Source organism: Strigops habroptila, chromosome 7 (genome assembly GCF_004027225.2).
Source record: "Strigops habroptila isolate Jane chromosome 7, bStrHab1.2.pri, whole genome shotgun sequence".
NCBI lineage: Eukaryota > Metazoa > Chordata > Aves > Psittaciformes > Psittacidae > Strigops > Strigops habroptila.
Genome location: NC_044283.2, coordinates 19,273,932 through 19,290,784, shown reverse-complemented (window position 1 = coordinate 19,290,784; position 16,853 = coordinate 19,273,932). Strand labels below are relative to the sequence as shown.

Below are 16,853 nucleotides of genomic sequence, written 5' to 3'. Positions count from 1 at the left end.
TGGCGGCTCCCTTTCCCCCCGCATCGAGGCCGAGGGGGGTGAGGGCCCCATGGAAGGGCGGCGGTGGGGTCCCAGGCGGGCCCGGTCCCGGCTAGGGGTGGCTGTGTGTGGGAAGCCCAGCCTGGCCTCCCTGCAGTGCAAACCAATGCTGCTCTGACTCCAGCCAACAGCATAGAAGGGCTCATCCCCTCCTGCTGCAACACAAACCCTCGTTTTTCTTACACCCCAAACCATGCAGCACTGACACTCACCCCAATCATTTTTACAACATACCCCACCTCTGCCAGCAGTGACAACCCAAAATACTAAAACTTACATTTTTTTTAAATTTAACTCGTGGAAGTAGTTTTGAAATAAATTTAAACACACCTACAAGGTTATTTTTTCACTTACTTCTGAAGTACTTTTTATTTTTCCGTTCTTGGGCTTTTCCACTTGAGAGAAAATTCAGAAACGCCCAGAACCGTACTGTGAGCGCTGCAGCTAACAGAGCCTGCATCCCAATGACCTGTGCCTTCCCGTCACCTACCCTCAGCTCCTCCCCTGCCCCAAGGCCCCCAGTACCTAACACAAAACCACCACCACCTCACCACTCAGCAGTACTCCTCCCTCAGCTTCACATTCCCACTAAATCGGACAGCTAATCCTAAACACACAAAATTGTTATATTATACAAACACATGGTAGGTGTACAGTTTACTTAGCACTTTTTTTTGATGCTGGTAATGATGTATAATGAAAGAATTGTCACTTTTAATTGAATCAGGTTTTATTTTAGATGTTAATATTAACATTTTTAGAAAATGGAATCAAAGGCTGGCCATAATAAACAGTAGCTATGTATCAGCAAGCAAAGTCAGGTCTTTTTTTTTTTTTTTTTTTTTTGTTTTTCACTTTCTTCCTGGAAAATATGGGACGCTTCACAGCATATTTACTCTCTTCAGAGTTTTCTGCCTTTGCTTTTTTGTCAGCTCTGTAAAGCAAAAAAGGAACATACAGATTAAAATGGAGAACTACATTTGCTAGTATTTTACATAATCTGTCCATTGAAGTATATGACCTCAGAAGTTCATAAACTCACACAAAGTACAAGGACCATTCCATCTTACAATGTTATGACATCTAATCCTCCTAAAACTGTCCATTTTACTGCCATTCATTATTTTTCATTTATGTAAAATAATTAATCAGCATTTTACCTTGTAACTGATGTAGAAAATTAAGAAATGCCACTCACCGAGTATAAAAAAGCACTTACAGACTTTTATACTCAATATATAATGCACAAATATATAACAGAAAGGGCAAAAATTACATACAGTTTAACAACATTATGAAGACACCTGCAAATAATACAGGGCCTAAATCTAAGTAGCAAGTGGATTGTTTTCAGTCTCTGACAAAGGATGTATTTCATAACACAAACCGTTGAATATTTTAACGAATAAAACATACAGCTGTTATTATTAGAAAAAGAAACCAAAATTATCTCCTGCAACAAATCAGCAAAACAAGTAACTGATGGCCTGAAAGGCCTAATCCATTCCAACGCAATGAACAGAGCAGTATCTTATTTGACATGAGAAACAGATGAGATTTCATGACTTAAGTATCCTTTTTACTTCTTTTAGCAAAGAAAAAAAAAATGTTAAGGGAGGGAATTTTTAAAAGAGATATGTAAATGAAAACATTGCTACCTTTTATCTCCATATCCAACACTCAGATTAATGTCACAGCAGGACATGAAGCAATATACCTGTAGTCCTCTACCACCCAAGCAGGCACCTCTCAATCTTGATGCTGCCCCAAAAGCTTAACTATCCAAATCTCACTATCAACAGGGGCACATCTTTTGAGAGGGAAGATTTGCATTTCCACTGCTACAGCCATTCCAGTCAAGAACCACAAACTAACCCATGCACTCTGGAGAGGAAGTTACAGAAGTGTGGGCCAACTATCCTGAACTGGGGATACTGGGCCAACTGCTCTATCGCCTCTAAGCAAATCCCCTTTCCCCTTTTGAGTTAGTTCCATCTGAAGACCATCACACACATTTATTTTTTGTCTTTTGATACATACAAGTATGTGCTTGTGTATGCTATAGAAGCACGATCATGGCAGAATAAAAGTACATAATGTGACCCTCATTAATACAGATTTTACATGGTGGAGATTTAGACCATATGACAGAGAGCACCTGAAATACCAGAAGGAAAAAAGAAAAAGATGCCACAACAAAGCAAGAGAACCAGGAAGCAATAAAAAGAGCATAGTAGCAACTCTTTTCTCTACCCTTTCACGAGGAATCTGAAGGGTTTAAAAGTGTTTCATTACTTTAATTTTGAATCTTCTTGACAGAGCTACCCCACGCACCATACACCAAATTTGGGATCCGTAGCAATCAGCTTTGAAAAAAAAAAACAGTTAAGGAGTTGGAAGCCACAGTAAGTGACTTGTCTTTTATCGTATCCTCCCTTTGGTATATATACCCCAGAGATACAGCAAGTGGGCAACGGTGAAAGCTGGTATCAGCACCCAAAGGCAAAAATCTTCTCTTTCTAGATCATTTCAATGAAACAGGATCTAATCTCATGTGAATGCTATCTTTTACTATATTAATGCAGTATTACACTTACTTGCAAGCTCTTCTGGTGCGGGAGAGACTGGGACAGGTACTGCGTTTGTGACCTGCCTTGCCACAAACAAAACAGCCAGCATCAGTCTTCTCACAAGTGTGGTTTTGAAGAGCACAGGAGTTGCAATTGTTACAGTGAAACCAAGCTGCAAAATAAGTAACATGATTTATGATCTTTAAGAAGTTTAGAATTATCGTTCTGAAACTAAGCTTTAAATATAGGCTACATTGCCAGGTTTTTAATTTTGTTTTAGTTTTATAGAGATGGATGCAGTCAGCTTCTGGTCCCTTGTCACATTTCATAAGGCAGCCAGGTACATATACTGTATGACTATTTCAATATAATAATATCAATATAATAATTTCAATAACTGAATTATTTTTTAGAACTACTATCCTGTATGCAATCTTAAATGAACAAAAAGTCCAGATGTTAAAATGGACTTAAAAATTGCAATTCCTGTACCAATAACAAAAATGATTGCTTTAGCTACTTAAACACAGCTATAAATACAACTGCACATAATTTGATCATGCCCTCTCAAACATTTTAATAGTTGCATATTTGTTTATGAAATTCTAATGAAAAAGTTGACAACATCAGGAGACAAAAAATCAAAGTATTTAAGTTTTCACATAACAAGTATGAATGGGATTTAGTACGGCTTGACAAAAATTTATCACATTCCCATATGGTGCAAGTATACCTTAAGTTTTCGAGAGAAATTGAGATTTTTCCTTTACTCTGTCTTCTGAGAAATTACATTTTATTTCTTTTACAGAATATTTTCTGGTTTGCAATCTCAGTTTCTTTGGACTATATCTAAAACAGTAAGTGTACTTTTATTTAAAAAAGTATTTTTCCGTACTTACAGGGTTTTACACACTTTTTGCAAAGAACACAATGTTTCCATCGCCTACCGTCCTACAAAAGATGAATAAATGCACTGTTTATTTCTCTGTGTGTGTGTTTGTTTAAAAAAAAACCCACTGTTGGACCTTAAAACTGAACTACTGATATGTGGTCCCCATTACCTACAGAAACAGGCCCTCTGCAGGAAGGGCTATAACTTGGAAACAACAGTCCTGAGAATCTGTGACAACTGCAGCATTTACAAATTAGCAAGTCTACAACTTTTGAAACATAAGAAATGTATGTGTCAACAGACCACTGATGAATAAGGTATGGTGTAAGTGGCAAACTCTTCCTGTCCTCTTTCCAACACAAAAGAACTGGGGAAAGAGAAATTAATTCCCAATGGATTATGAATGTGAATTGTGAAACCAGTAAGTCTACGAAACTGAACTGTTTGGGGTTTCCCAACGAAGTCAGAGTCAGAATAGGTTTTTACCAGAGCAAACATAGCAGAAGTTATTATTTGACTACTGCTAAAACTGCTATACAGAAAGAAGTCAAAACACTTACCTTTGATGTACATGAATTGCATATCTCACAGTGCTGGTTACCAGAACTAATGTACCGCTGACATATAGTGCAAAACCTGGAAAAACAAAATTTAAATGCACTGGTTCATTATTTGCTCACAAAGCAATATAACTTAATTTTATACAAGCTCAGTAATAAATATAAACACTGCAGAATCACTTTGCTAAATTAAAGATGATGTTTTTTATGCATAAAATCACCATTTTGGCTATTTAGAACATCCAAATAATAAAATTCAGGTGTTCGAATCCACATTAGCCACACTATTAGCAGTAAATCAAATCTATTTCTTTGTCCTTGATGCTCCTCTTAATGTTCATTTTATTAATTACTGTCTCAACCAAGCTGATTATCAGGCACAGCTGTTAATACCTCTCACAGGTGTACACAGAATTTCCTACAGACAAGCTGAGAAATCTCATCATTCCACCATGGAAAATGTAAACTTCTTTTTAGGTGTCCTGCTCTCCTACATGCTTTTTACATAACATGCGACCTTAGAATAAGAGAGAGAAATGTGCTCTTCAGGTGGCACCCAAAAGTTAGGCAAGACAATACTGAACAGCACCATCTCTTCGGAGACTTTATGCCTTAATTAAGAACAAACACACTCTTTCAGTCACTTCAGTGTTAATACATCTTACCTATAACCCTCTTCCACAGGAAGTACAACCATACTTGGTGTGAGGTTCGTGAAGATACGGACTGGGGACTGTCTACGACCTGTTTTGCCATGTTTATAAAGTGCATGATTATCATAGTCTACCTAGAAATATAAACCGCAGAAAGAGAGTCTTAAACTGAATGCTAAGCACAGGCAGAACTATTTACATATTTATTATCTTCATATATGCCTTATGAAATTTTCATTTTTATATAAAATACTCTAACTACAAATTAGATTACAAGTATTTTGTCTCATTTATTTTAAAATTTGTGCAAACATAGTATCAGGCTAGATTCAAGAAACTAAGTTCCCAGTACCACAAGAATGCTATTCTACTTCTACCTTTTTGTTCTTTTGCATGGAATACCTAAGATAACATTGCAGATGTTTTACAAAAGAGCAACCCATTTAAAAACATGGAACTATACCATTTGGTCAGTCTGGCAATACGAGCTGAGGTGCATCTTACCCTACCTCAGAATAATAACAAAGCTGCAAATCCAATCAGCACTGTTCTTTCCAGCACAAAAATTCTCATCTCTGAACACCAGGCAGGAATGCAGAGTCTAGCCCGGCAGGAGGTTCCAATTTTCTCCCACAAATTTCCATTGTACAAAATACAAATAGGTTGTTCAGAACACACATGTCAAATTTTACACAGAGCTAAGAGAAAATAAAACTCTAACACCATGAATACCCATGACTGAGCTCTCTGAAGTCACTGATGTACACACTCTTACACAGCTTACAGAATGGATACAATACTGGAGAAGCTGATGCCAGATTACTGCTTTATCACTGACAACTTGATTTATTATGTAATTCCAATAATTTCCATTGTTGTGATTCTACTTTGGTCCTGGCAGTTTTGGAGACGACAGACCTTATTTATTTATTTATTTATTTACTTATCTTTTTTTACCAGGGATGGGCATTACCCACCAAGCTACTGACATCTCAACATCTGGGAAAAATGAAACATTCTTCTTCAAGCTACCACTCACCTCTGAAACATGCACCTGTCAAAATTAGTGCAAATTGTCACACTGAAAACCTTGCAGAAGAAATGAGTTAATGGACAGATGACAGACGAGTTAAAGGTACCCGATAAACTATAGGAGGGGGACAAAATTATCAAAAGTGTGACTAACAAATACAGAATCTGGGCTTCACATGATGAGAACCACAGGGTTTGCAGTGCCTCCAACACAGTCAAAACTAAAGTTGAAGGTGGCCCATCTACAGACAAGTGCTACCATTGTACCTGCTTTCATTTCCTGTTCACAAGCACATGACTGAAATTTGGCAGATTCACTGAGTTCAGTCATACCTGGTAATCCATCATACTGAAGCTTGGGAAGAACTCCAGAATACGAGACTCAAAGAAGTATGGAAATATCCAGAACATGGGCATCTCTTGGTTGTTATGACCTAGTAATGAAAAGACTTAGATGTACATTAAAGAAAAACAAGGTACATGAAGCATGAAAAACGTACAGTCAACATTCTGAATACAAAAACATGCATATGTATGTCATGCTGGGCATAAGAACTAGCTCCTTCAGGCGACAGAAAGTTTTGGCATGTTTTATATATGTGGAGCTGTAAGCTCCACTAATTCTTGTTGCCTGCCTAGGTTGGTAAGAAATGGTATTGGTTTGGAAGCAGCTTCTTCTCTACCTTTAAAGTCCATTTTAATTGCAAAGTAGCTTTGTAAAAAAATTGTTAGTTTTTAAGAGAGACTTAAAGAATTAGGTATTATTAAACTCTAAGTATCAGGGAAGTAAGTTAGATCTATAGTAGTTCATCTTTAGAAATTATAAGTGTGTTCGCATTCACCTGAGTATCAAGAATCACAGACTTTTAAATAGGTACTTTTTCTTACAGTGATGTTACAGCTCAACCCGCCTGGTTGTAATACATACCTCTCCTTTCTGTCTCCTTCCACATTGCCATCAGTTTTTTAAAACTAGAAGCCAGTGCTTCCACTAACCCTCCAAATGGAGGATCAGTTACCATAATGACTCTTTCACCATTGTCTCGATACAAGAATTTTCTACAAGTTTCACGTGCAGCCTGTAAGAAACAGAGGTTAATTTCCAGAAATCTAGGTTCAAGAACTGTAACAGTATTGTCTTAGGCAATAAAATGATTTTTTTAGAAAGCTGACCTTTAAAGACAGAAGTTATTTCCTCTTGTGTAGTATGAAAAAAGAAAATCCCAAACAAAAAACTACACTTGAAGCACTGAAAACAAGTGCCCTGTTCAGCTAGAGATAATGTATCATGGGCAGATGCAATTCAAGCTTCCTAAGGCAGTCTTCCTCCTAAATTTAAATTTAGGTATTAAATTTAACTTGGAAAAAAGACGTTAAAGCAAGAAACCAACGTTCAGGCTTAAAATATATTTTATTCATGCCCTTTAAGTTCAGTTTTATTTGGTAAAGCATTATCAAAGTAATGGGAACAATTCAGTCCACTGAAAACTGATTCAACCCATACTGCTTATAAAAACTGTTCAAATTTTAGCAATCCAGCCTGGACTCTATTATCAAAGGAAATGTAAAAAGCTATGTCTTCACTGCCATTTCAGTGTGAAAATAGATGTTCTCTCACCTATTACCTAGCTTCTATTGCATTCCAAAGCCAGATTTCTAACATCAATATGCATTCAAGAGTGCTGCAGTTCAGTCCCTGAATACACTGCAATGAAGTGTGATTACAGGTGTCATCTTTTCACACCTCAAAAAGAACAATACAGTGTTTATAATGCAAAGGAACAGTCTTTTGTTTTAATTGCAAAGTACAAAACTTGACTACAGTACTAGATTAAAAAACATCAAAGGTAAGGCTTTCAGACCAAATTCCCATTTGAATCTAAGTAACTCTTTTTATTTCCAAGATCCCATCCAAAATTAGCTTCTGGAATGGAAAAAATATTATCTATGTAGTGTGAAAGGTATTGCAATAAATATGTTTATGCAAATCAGTGGTGGCTTACTAATAATGGCAGAGGAAGAACAGAGTGACTATACTATTGGGATAAATGTTTGAAATCAATGTTTGGAATTGAATTACACTGTGACTCTGGACAAAGCTACAATAAATGTCCTACTATACCTGCAGGTTTCCTAAGAAACTCAAAATTGAGCACATAATGTAAAATTCAAAGATCATCAAGAAGCACAGCATTTTCTTTGACCATTATACTAATTCAATCTCACTTTATGACCACAAGGTTAACCTTCTGACCTCGCCTGCCTTGCATAAAGCAGAAAAACCTCCTTTTCCCTCCCACCTCAATTACCAGTGAACAAGTCTTATGGCATCCATTGGGCTTATAAGGGCTGGGAATAAAGCAGTTCTGTTGTAGCAACAGAAGAACAGCGCTAATGAATACAACAACTCACACCAAACTGCCATTTTAATAAAAGCAGCAGTTAAAATGTGTAAGTAACATTAGTTAGCACAAATTCAACAGGCAACTTTATCTTTGCATCAAGTGGGAAAGAATTACTGAAGAGGCACTGCTATTCTTTGATTTCCACTACTGTAGACCATTTTTATCTCACAATAGCTGTTTTCCTTTAGTCTAGCCATGACTTTATTACAAAATTCTGCATCAACAACATGTACCTCTTTACAAAGCACTCAAGAAATACTTGGCCTTACCTCTCCACCAAAAAAATAATCATTAAACATATTGTAGTGGCAGAATTCATCCTCTGTGTAAAACTGTGAATACCTGTAAAATAAGTTTTAATAGTAGTAGGAAAATATAAACAACTTCTTATCTGCACTTAGAGGCATTTACAGTGAAAACCAGACCTTAAGAAAAACAACAACTGGTCTCTGATTACCGACTGTTACTTTTCTCATAAACTGGATGTTATTTGTGTATGTGTGTAAGAACAGACATGCAGAGACAGGAAAGGGAAAACAAGCACCAATTCATCTTTTAAAGCAGTAAGAACACAAACCTTGTACATACTCTTCAGACAGATAAGTATTTGTCAAAACCTACCTGAAATCAATATCTAGCAGAAGGCTTCTAACCCTGAAATCTTCTTCTTGTGATGCTTTTGACTGGATCATTTCATGAAGCCTGAAGTACAATTGGAGCAAAGAAATTTAACACATAATCAGTGGCTTCAGAAATTATCTTGCAAGACAAGAATACCTGGTACTTTACTAAACCTAAAACCAAACAGATAGAGAAGATGGAGTAATCTGAATCTGGATGATTCCATATGGCTAATATTCAAAGTTAGAAAAATTACTCTTAAGAGATGAAAAGTCAATGGAGCCTACTGGATCACCATGAACAAAGAAACAAAAACCCCAAACATAAGCAAAGAAACTCATTGTAACTTCTGTAAGAAACAACATAAGACTTTTAAAGTGTGTGTGTGTATTTGCAGGGCAGCTATAGTCTTCTGTATCTTATGAGCTCAAAGCAAGGTCCCATTAGATGCTTAACTAATTCCAACCAATTAAAGTATGGTGAACCTTTTACTATGGGGATATCCTTGATTATTTAAATGTTAATAGCCTGCATGGTTTTGAGAGAGATATATTATTTGAAAGTGTAACAATTCTCGCTGACGTACCTGGGCGTTCCAACGGAGAGCACTTGTCTGAATCCTAAATCAATAATAAGATCCAGTAGGAACTGACAACTTCTGTCTGCGAACAAATACTGTGCATTTGTTTTTTTATTCTCGAGTGGACACAGAAGTTGACTGGGGCTTTTTAACTGGGCAGTGGAGATATCACACAGGAACTGGTGATCTGAGTGTTTTTCCCATTCAGCTGGCAAGAGCAATTGCTGGCATTCCTGGCAAAACCTCCTCTTTGATAATGGCAACAGGACAAAATCCTTGTACCTTTAAGACAATAGGGAACAAACATATGGAGGGAGCCATGAAAGAGGGTTCATATTTTTTAAGAGTTCAGACATTTAAAGAGGCAATGTAGCTTAAGCCACTCTCGCAAAACTCTACTACCTACACGTGAATGAAGTCATGTTCACGAAAAGATATTCAAAGGATACTTTTAAAAGCTTATAACATACGAGCCAAATATATTGAGAGTACCCATACAATAACTGGATTAGAAAGTGAAGCCTCCATATCAACTACCAGCAAGCAGTCCTGTACGTTTATACACAAAACTAGGATGTTATTTGTCGCTGTATCACCTTTGCTTCTTTTCACAATGTTAAGTCTGTTGCTTTTGCACCCTAAAGTCAGGAATAATTTTTTGAACTGAAGCTGCTACTGACCTGTTGTTAGCACGTTATGAGCACTAATGTAAGAAGAACTATACATACAAAAAAAATTAAAATAAATAGATAGATACAGTCCCTGGGTTGAAAATACCACGCTCTAATTACATATTTCATGCTATTTTCCCCTTGCAGTCAACTAGTTCTTATTTTTCCAAATCCCTCTGGCATGTTTTCATACTTTAAAGATTCCTGAAATACTATCTCTGCATTCAAAGTACCTAAACATGTATTACTTGATTTTTACTGAAGAAAATAGCCATAACAATACCTTTCCACATTCTGTCTGTGTGTAAAAGAAGGCTGGTGACTTCTATTGTATTCTTCACGGGCTGCAAGCCTAGTTTCTGACACCTGTAAAATTTAAGTTTATAAAACGTTACAAAACAAATAGATATTGCTCCATATTAAATCTCAATATTAAACAAAAAGGGTGCAAAAAGGGCTGTTGCAGAAGAACAAGCATGACTGCAGCACAGAGGAATGCTGCAAATCACCACGAGTCTCTCATGAATTTAAACCGTGCAAAAACTAGAAGCATTTCATTCTTCTACTACATGTAATACTCAGGGGGAAAACTCAAAACATGGTTATGAAGAAGACAGAAAGAGGTATACTTTTCATTAATGCATGCCAGCAGTTGCACTCCCTCTGAAGAACTATGATCTGATCCCGAACAACTGATGACAGTAGAAATGTTGCCCAAGTCTTTTATGTGTGACTATTCTAAGAGCATGACAGCTCTTCTCTGAGTCTTCTACTTTGTTCCCACAAAACATACTTACAGCTTCAGAGTTAACAGTGTTTCAAGACATCTATGCAAAACTTATGGAACTGATTTCTTTAATGGGGGAGACAGTAAAATTCAATAGAACAAAAGACACCATCATACAAGTGACATTCAAAATGAAATTTCACTAGCAATACCGTTTAAATCCACACAACCAAGTGATTAACTACCTCATTTTCTCTTTATACAACTTTTCAGTAGTAACCAGCACAGCAGTGAACTGGTTATGAACACAATTAAACTCCAGCCTGACAAGCTGCTGAGGACAATGACCACAACACAAGATACTCATTTAAGAAACAGAAAAAGTAACAAAATGCAGCGGACAAAATCCACAGCAAGCTTTCTGTGAATACAGATCAATCCCTATTTTGTTACCCTACAATTACCTGCTCAAAGTTTTATAGATAAGCTGAAATTGCTGCAGATGTTCTACTGAGACTACTGAGCATCATGCTGATCCCCACCTCTCTATTTTACATATACCATTGCTTGCCTGTATCCACCAGATTTCCTCTGTCTTAATTGTGGAAAATGAGGACATCTTGGCATCAGAACTGTCCTATTTTGTCCAACATTGCACAGCATTTGCAAACATCATAACTTGAATACCCAAGTGCTTTGGCAATACAGTAACAAATGCCAGATTTGCTCACGGTTTTTTTTTCACCAATATTCTTTTAAATAGAGAGAAAAATTATCCCCAATATTTACCACAGTCCTACGCAGTGCTTTCTTACCTTTTCATCTTCCCACTGGAAGAAGTTACAATCTTTTCTATCCCTACAGGCTGAACAAGCATAAAACCTTCTTCCTTCCTCTTTTCCTTGGCTGGTCTTTACAAACAGAAGAGCAGGACCTGAAGGGCAAACATCACCACACATGACACAGGGACACCAAAAGGTGTGTTTTAATGCCTCCTCTGCGAGTGCCAAGCTTCCAGAACATTAACAAAGATTAACACAACTGGCGGGGGAGCCGGGAAAGCGGCGGGGGATGAACAACAGAGACGCTGCGGGCGGGGGAACCGCGGCCACCCCAAGCCCGGCCTGTCAGACCGCCCCGGCCGCTCACCGTGCGGGCAGCGGGGCGCGCCGGGCGCCAGTCCGAGCAGAGCCACCCCGCCGGAGCCCGGACCGCAGCCCCGCTCCGCGCCGCCCGCCGCCATGGCACCGCCTGCTTCCCGGCAGCCCTCGCCACCGGCAAGGCAAGGCAGGACAGCTCAGCCAGAGCAGCGGCGCGCCCCAGCGGCGCGGCGGCCCCAGCGCTGACGGAGAGCACTGCCCTTGGCATGGAACAACCCAGAACCAGGGTCTACGTATGGAACACCACCGACACCGAGCCCAGACCCGTGCGGTTTAGACCATGACATTTATTGTCTTCAGCGGGTATGTCCGGTACATAAACACCATCTTGAATTTTTTAAATAAAGTGTTCGGATAAAAACAATCATGGAAAGTTTATAAAGGTGTTCATTTCAACCCGATTTTGAACACCATACAGTGAGCTTAAACATTTAAGGCTTAAACGTTTCAGTTAGTCATGTGAAGTGCTGACATGCTACATTAACATTTACATCCACTCAAAATTATATAAAATACAAGCATTTTATTATTTTTGAGTTCCACAGTATTGCTTAGAATTACAAAATACAGCAATGACTGAAATACTGAAGGTTTCATAAAAGCAGCAATTTTTTTTTTTCCATTCCTGGTCTTAACTGTCCAGAAAATTACTAAAATAAAAATATTTTTCATAAGCCACAGATCTAGAAACATGACAATCAAGTCTTAAACCACGTAACTTAAGCATAAAAGCAAATGGCAACTGGCAGATAAGCATGACATTGCTAAGGGCACGGTCAGAAGTCTCTGTGCTCTATGTATCACAGTCTTTATCTTTTTTTTTCCCAATAAAAAACAAAAACAACTGTGTGTTTTTACATATAAATCTAGAAGGCAGACTGGTTTCGTGCTGAACACATCAGTGCTCCCATCATTCATAGTGCAGAACCACTTTGGTGACTACTGATGAACACAGTTATAGGCATATGGCAAAGCAAACCTGCAACAACGTGCTGCAATTCCTTCGTCGTGAGGGATCTATAAAGAAATATCGCAATTTTCCATAATGTGCTTAAATACACTAGTTCTAAAAGCTACAGGTGAAATTCCAACCTCTGAAACATACACTCCGTTTATTCCATCACAGTAGGAGCTGTGCATACTTACTCGGGTTGAACTTTGCTGTAATTCAATTGTTTAACTATTTTTGGTCCCAACGCTCAAAAAACCTACTTGAAGCTTCCCCCTCCCCCCCCCCCTTTTCCCTTTCCCCTCCCTCCTTTTTTTATTTAAAGTGCATGACTTCTCAAGTAACTAGCCTATGAAAATCTATAAACAGCTTAAAATATCAGGAAGAAATTCCAGGGAAAAGCATTTTCACAATCAAAGATAACGTTCTGCAATGTTTGTTTTTTAAAGACCATATAAAAGAAGTCGATAGTGTACAGGTTCTCACATTTATATGAAACAAAAAGAATTCCTGTCGTATTCAAAAGTAGTTTCTCAGCATATGCAAACTGTGTATCTTCCCTTATTTAGAATATCATTCAGAATACATTAATTTAGCCTATAAAAATACGGTATGGACAAGTTCTTCTCATCCTTGACTTAAGAATTCACAATTTTGACACAAAAATTGTAAACTTTTATTACATTCAAAATACATTTCTGAAGTCTTTAGAATTTAAGTTCTGAGGTGTTGGCAGTCAGAGCTCTTGGCATACAACAGAAGCACAGTATTGCAGAGCCTTTACACAGAAGTAGCTTTCTGAAGTCAAGAGAAACTTACTCTTCCCACGCATTTTTGTTGCTACCAGGAGGAAAAGAAAGGTTTCCTGCTATGAAAGGTCTGTGTGAACGCATTACCCAGCTGAACAATTCGGCCCTGACTTCCAGTGCTACTTCGCTCCACAATCACACGTGGCATCTGAACAAGCTGAATGGGACTCTTTTCATCCTTTAATGCCTGAGTAAGGTTTAATATCTAAAAGAACAAAAACATACAAATAAAACTGTGGTTAACAGACTTACAAATTTTAGATGCCACTCCTAAATCAATTCTGTAGAGGACTGTGCTGTCAAATACATTACATTTTTTTAAAGATATTCTATTGCAAGTAGAAACACTTTGTTTGGTAACATTATGTCATCCCACCGCTGACCACCCTTATAATCTTTTCTTGAATATGTCATGCAATGTCCTCTGAAATTTTGGAAAATGTTAGAGACAAAAATCTAAGAGCATTTTAAATTTAGCACATCTTTTAGGAGCACCACTACAAGAAAGCAATCAACATGTATTTAACATAGGATCCATCAGGCGTTGCAGCTACAAGTTATTTTCATATCAGAAGATATGAAGCCACATCATCAACCCACACCAAAACTAGTGTCAAGACCTTAGCTCCCAGCAGTATGTTATCTTCCTTCCAAAACCTCAGTGCTCATGAACTGCCCTGGTAATTTACTCCACATTCAATGTTAACCAGCTGAAAACTAAGGCAAGTATTCAATTTCCAGCAATTCAAACCTGGCTGCACAAAAGCAAGAGTGACGAGCAGGTCAAGGCAGTTGATTCTCCCTTTCTGCTCTCATGAGACCCCCCCACCTTAAGTACTGTGTCCAGCTCCGGGGCCCCCGACACAATAGGGATGTGGACCCTGTTGGAGTGAGTCCAGAGGAGGGTCACGAAGATGCTCAGAGGGCTGGAGCACCTCTCCTGTGAGAACAGGCTGAGAAAGTTGGGCTTGTTCAGCCTGGAGGAGAAAACTCAGAGAAGACCTTAGAGCAGCTTCCAGTGCCTAAAGGGGACCTACAAGGAATCTGGAGAGGGATTTTCGAAAAGGGCATGCAATGATAGGACAAGCGGGAAGGGATTAAGCTGAAAGAAGGAAGATTTAGAATATGGATATAAGGAAGAAGTTCTATACTGCAAGGGTGGTAAGACACTGGAACAGGTTGCCCAGAGAAGTTGTTGATGCCCATCCCTGGAAACGGGCAAGGCCAGGTTGGATGTGGCTTTGAGCAATGTTGTCTAGTGGAAGGTATCTCTGCCCGTGGAGGGTGGGGCTTGGAACTAGGTGATCTTTAGGGTCCCTTCCAACCCAAACCATTCTGTGATTCTACGAATTTAGTTCTGGTGACACACTTCAATTATCCTTAACACCATATTATTTTTCCCCTGCACAATGCCCCTTTCTTCCTTGTGAACTTACTGATTCCCTGTTCATTCTGCACTTCCATGGCTGAAGAACCCTGATAGTCTTTTACATGGTTTACTGCAATTTAGCTCTTTCAGCAATTCCACTTGACATGTACATTTTCTAAGTTTTAAGGCAATCCCCTTTGTAGATCTGTGTTCCCTGGTTTCTTAGTCTCTATATTCTTGAGAGAGCTGTTCACCTTGGGTTTGAAACCCTTCCCAATATTTCCCACACACACACTTCTTAAAAATATGCGAACTACTTTTGGTACCTTAAAGATCTCGACCTTAACATGCAAGATATATTTCTCTTCAGCCTTTATCCACTAGATTCTTAATTTTCAAATTCTTAAAGTTTTTATTTTTAAGGATGTATGTACAGATGTTTTGGCTACTCTGCAAATTCATCTTAACTCTTCTATAATGCCCTTGTAACATGCTTTGGCTTTACACCAAAGGCAAGTCTAAAATCCGTGCTAAAAGGCACAATTTGCTGATGTATTTCCAGTCACATCCAAGAATAACTCATCATCCTTATTTCTTCCCTAAATCCATGCCTGAAAACCTGACATCTCCCACAGTGAAACCCATTCTCATATAGCTAGAGAAGCATTTAAAATAAATGTCTGCTGAAATCCACTTCAGGAAAGCATGCAAAGAAAAGGTCCAGTTGCAGCCTTTATAATGGGATATTTATTTAGACAACCTTAGCTAGGTCTCTCTCAATTACATAGATGAGTTTTTTCCTTAAGCTTTTTGTTAAATAACAGATTCCATGTAGCTAATCGTCTCATCACAAAAAAGCTACTTAACACAGTTTAAGATGGATGAATCCTTCAGAAGTGACCTTCCAGTGACTGCACAAACTTCTCAGAAATATTTTCAGAAATAACTCCTATAATTCAAGTAAGGATTGTTGGCTTTTAGCCACCACACCTAATGTTAACTGGGATCATGTTTTGACTAAGCAGAGCTGCAATCTTGTGCAAGGTACTCTTGACGCAGGGAACTCTACAGACAAAACGTCAGATTAAGCTGCTCGGGGAATTGTGAGTATCAGGCTTTAAACTGTCCATGTTGAATTTATGAACACAGAAATCAGTTTCAATAAAGTCAGGGCAAATGGGACTATTAATTTATCTAGCCCAATTCCTCTACATGTTCAGAAATCACTATTTTATGTCTATAATGAGCTAAATAATTTGTTCTTAGCTAAAGCTTGTTTTCCACTATATCACACCAGTCTTAAATTTTAAAACAAGAAGATGGAGAAGCCCTTCTCCTCTCTTGCTTCAGTGCTAAGAAAAAACAAAACGAAACAAACCCAAAACAACAAACCAATGCTTAATCATCATCAATTTTCTAATCTGAACACAACTGGGCTGGTTCCAAGTATGGTTCTGATATTTGCTAGGATGAAGACATTTGTTACGTAATATTGCTTTCTTGTGAGAAGTATTTCAATAATCAAGTTAACCCTCCAAAATAAAGTCAATAACATAATGAAATTACCCACCAAATTTTCCATTCAAGTTTATGACTCTTCTCCAGTGTTTCATTTTTTAAATACCTTCTATGAATATACAGGTATTATGTTCTCCCCTATCTCCCACAAAAACAATAAAACCCAATTACATTGTCTAAGAAAACTTTCTTCTATAAAAATAACTAAAAAAAAAAAAAAAAAAAAAATCAGTAAATTTCTGCTGTCCCATCTGTATGCAAAGAAGAACGAACTCTATGAAGAAATTTAGTCTTTTCA

The 16,853-nt window shown here is 38.0% G+C and overlaps 2 protein-coding genes across 6 annotated transcripts in view; both read right to left on the bottom strand.

Annotated features, from left to right (window-relative positions):
* Positions 1–841: 841 nt before the first annotated feature.
* On the bottom strand, positions 842–13,765 carry ZCCHC4 (zinc finger CCHC-type containing 4). 2 transcript variants are annotated; one of them, XM_030492064.1, is made up of 13 exons: positions 13,679–13,765; positions 11,566–11,684; positions 10,307–10,389; positions 9,359–9,634; positions 8,773–8,853; positions 8,421–8,493; positions 6,675–6,825; positions 6,080–6,180; positions 4,727–4,848; positions 4,062–4,137; positions 3,509–3,560; positions 2,637–2,781; positions 842–973 (listed from the first exon to the last, which is right to left on the bottom strand). In XM_030492064.1, exons 1-13 carry the CDS (start codon positions 13,689–13,691, stop codon positions 844–846), a joined length of 1,422 nt encoding a protein of 473 aa, XP_030347924.1. In that variant the 5' UTR covers positions 13,692–13,765; the 3' UTR covers positions 842–843. The 2 variants fall into 2 exon arrangements, with proteins under 2 accessions (XP_030347924.1, XP_030347923.1); XM_030492063.1 differs by lacking the exon at positions 13,679–13,765 and adding an exon at positions 11,900–12,007.
* PI4K2B (phosphatidylinositol 4-kinase type 2 beta) overlaps positions 11,609–16,853 on the bottom strand; it is a 22,231-nt gene continuing 16,986 nt past the window's right edge. For 3 of the 4 annotated variants that reach the window (XM_030492065.1, XM_030492069.1, XM_030492067.1), the window contains one exon: positions 12,178–13,873. In XM_030492065.1, the coding sequence (XP_030347925.1) occupies positions 13,700–13,873 (174 nt within the window). In that variant the 3' untranslated portion in view covers positions 12,178–13,699. Of the gene's footprint in view, positions 11,685–12,177; positions 13,874–16,853 lie in introns of those variants that run through there. The other variant, XM_030492066.1, reaches the window with a different exon arrangement.

Coding starts and splice junctions, on each gene's coding strand:
- ZCCHC4 (XM_030492063.1), bottom strand. CDS start 11,993: ATGGCGGCGGGCGGCGCGGAGCGGGGCTGCGGTCCGGGCTCCGGCGGG. Junction 11,685..11,899: donor CGCGCCCCGCTGCCCGCACG/GTGAGCGGCCGG, acceptor TTTGCCCTTCAG/GTCCTGCTCTTCTGTTTGTA. Junction 6,826..8,420: donor ATTATTTTTTTGGTGGAGAG/GTAAGGCCAAGT, acceptor TGTTTCTTACAG/GCTGCACGTGAAACTTGTAG.